Source organism: Octodon degus, unplaced genomic scaffold, assembly GCF_000260255.1.
Source record: "Octodon degus isolate 3935 unplaced genomic scaffold, OctDeg1.0 scaffold00008, whole genome shotgun sequence".
NCBI classification, from domain to species: Eukaryota; Metazoa; Chordata; class Mammalia; order Rodentia; family Octodontidae; genus Octodon; species Octodon degus.
Window position 1 is genome coordinate 17,312,855 of NW_004524584.1, and position 2,126 is coordinate 17,314,980.

Sequence of the window (2,126 nt, forward strand, 5' to 3'; positions counted from 1 at the left end):
AAAAAAAAAAAAAAAAAAGGAACTAGGGAGGAAAAAAGGAAGGAATAGAAAAGGAAAAATGCGGAAAAAGGATAAAATAGAAACAATGGGGGAAAAGGAGGAGGTGTTGAAGGGGGAGAAATAGGGGAAAAATAGGAATCAAGATATATCATGCATAAGTACAAATTCCCTATGATGAACATGATCATTATGTATATATAAATTGTACCAATTAATTTAAAAATGGACAACTTTCCTCCTAAGAAGTCCACCATGGCAGGAAGGCAGATGACATGGGGTCCAGCTTGAGTTAGCATGGTGGGGAGGCCCATGTGCCCCATGACATATGAGCTGCTCTTTTTTGGCAGCTGGTATAGAATAAACCTGATGGTGGACCAGAAGTCATCCTCGATGCAGAAAAGACTCACCAATCCTGAGGACTCTGGTCCATCCCTAACAGAAGGGCAATAGGAAGGTGTTTCATTTTCTCCAACGCCTTTGAGTCTGGAGAAGAAAACAGTCCTTGGTCACACCTGCCCTTGTGACATCATGGGCATCTCTGCCTCTATCAGCTGTGCTGCCCTTGTCCAGCTTAAAGAAGCAGCAAGCAGAGGGGATGATCACCTCAGCACCCACCCCCCTCCATCATGGGAAGTCAATGTTGTGTAAGATGCCATCAGACTCACTCCTCTGGGTGGGGGGAGATGTCCCACATGGAGGGAGGACCTGGAGAGCTCTAGGGCACACAGGCAAGGTGTGGGAAGCAGATACTGTGGTGACTTTGCCCAGTGACTGGCCCTCACCCATGACCCCCCCATTCTGATTCCAGAAGTGTGGTCCAGATATAGAACTACTAAAAATAGAAGAGAGAGAACGGCAACGGAAGGTAGGTGGAACCAAGAAGCATGAAAGAGTCAAAGGCCTCAAGGTTCCTGAAAATGCAAGAGCCATCTGTGGTCTTATTAGGTTTGGCTTAGCGTTGCTTTCCTCCTCCTACCTCAATCCAGTCCCTCTTCTGAGTGAACTCTTCACAGAACACAGTGCTGAGGCCCAGCACAGTGGGAAGTGGAAAGATAAATAAGGGTTGGCTTGGGTTTGTAGGGGTGCAGAGTGACTAGAGATAGGCACAGATGTCAATAGAGACAGGGTCCCAGTAGCATCCTGCATGAGGTGTCAGGAGGCTGCATGCTAGGCTGGTTCAGGACTGGGGTTCAAGCACAGTTGTAGAGGTTCCTCATCATGAGATCCTTTGACTCCTCTCACACAGTGGGTCTTTTGCATCAGGAAGTTTCTGTTGGTTCTACAAACCTGTGAAGTCCACAAAGCAAGAATTTCCCTACTTCATGGATGAGGGTAGTGCAGCTCAGACAGAAAGCATATGTGGCTGTAGCCATGCACAAGGCAAAAGTAGAGGGAACACCCTAACCAGTCCTCCTGGGTCCTCAGTAGCACCAGGGCAAGAACCAACTACAGAGAACCACCTGTCTGATGGCGGCAAATTTACTGAGGATCATTTCTTTGCCTTTTTAGTTGCTTCTTGCAAAACGTCACCGAAAAAGGGTTAAGGCAGCTGGAAAGATCCAGGCCTGGTGGCGTGGCAACCTGGTACGCCGGACCCTGCTGGTTGCTGCCCTCAGGGCCTGGATGATTCAGTGCTGGTGGAGAACAATCCTGCACAGACAACACCAGAAGCTGCACCAGCGCCTTCTGAGAATGTATGTGATCCAGGAACAATCGGCAGTCAAGCTCCAGTCCTGGATCCGCATGCAGCAGTGTCGTCAATATTACTATCAAATATGTGATGCTCTTTGTGTGTACCAGCCCCTAAACAGCAGCCTTGTCTTCCAGAACAAAGACACTTCACAGGTACAGTATGGAGCTCTTTTCAAGCGACCAGAGTTCCACATTGAAATCTTGTCCATCTAAAAGCCTGTGGCATGAAGGCCTCAATAAATGCCTGACCTTGGTCTGTGAGCATCAGTTAATACTACAGTGACAGGATCTGAGCCCCAACACCAGGAACACTGCACCAGGAATTCAGGCCCAGCCCCTCCTCCTCCACCTGGGGAAAGACTTCAGTGCAGGCCAGCACCTCAGTGCCTATGACCATGTTTGGCCTGACTCTGCATCCAAACCAAGAAACAGTG

At 48.6% G+C, this 2,126-nt stretch overlaps 1 protein-coding gene across 1 annotated transcript; it reads left to right on the plus strand.

The window, feature by feature from the left end:
* Positions 1-560: 560 nt before the first annotated feature.
* Iqcf3 (IQ motif containing F3) lies at positions 561-1,905 on the plus strand. The gene is made up of 3 exons (XM_004625153.2): positions 561-644; positions 809-865; positions 1,510-1,905. Exons 1-3 carry the CDS (start codon positions 627-629, stop codon positions 1,903-1,905), a joined length of 471 nt encoding a protein of 156 aa, XP_004625210.1. The 5' UTR covers positions 561-626.
* The last annotated feature ends 221 nt before the right edge of the window (positions 1,906-2,126 follow it).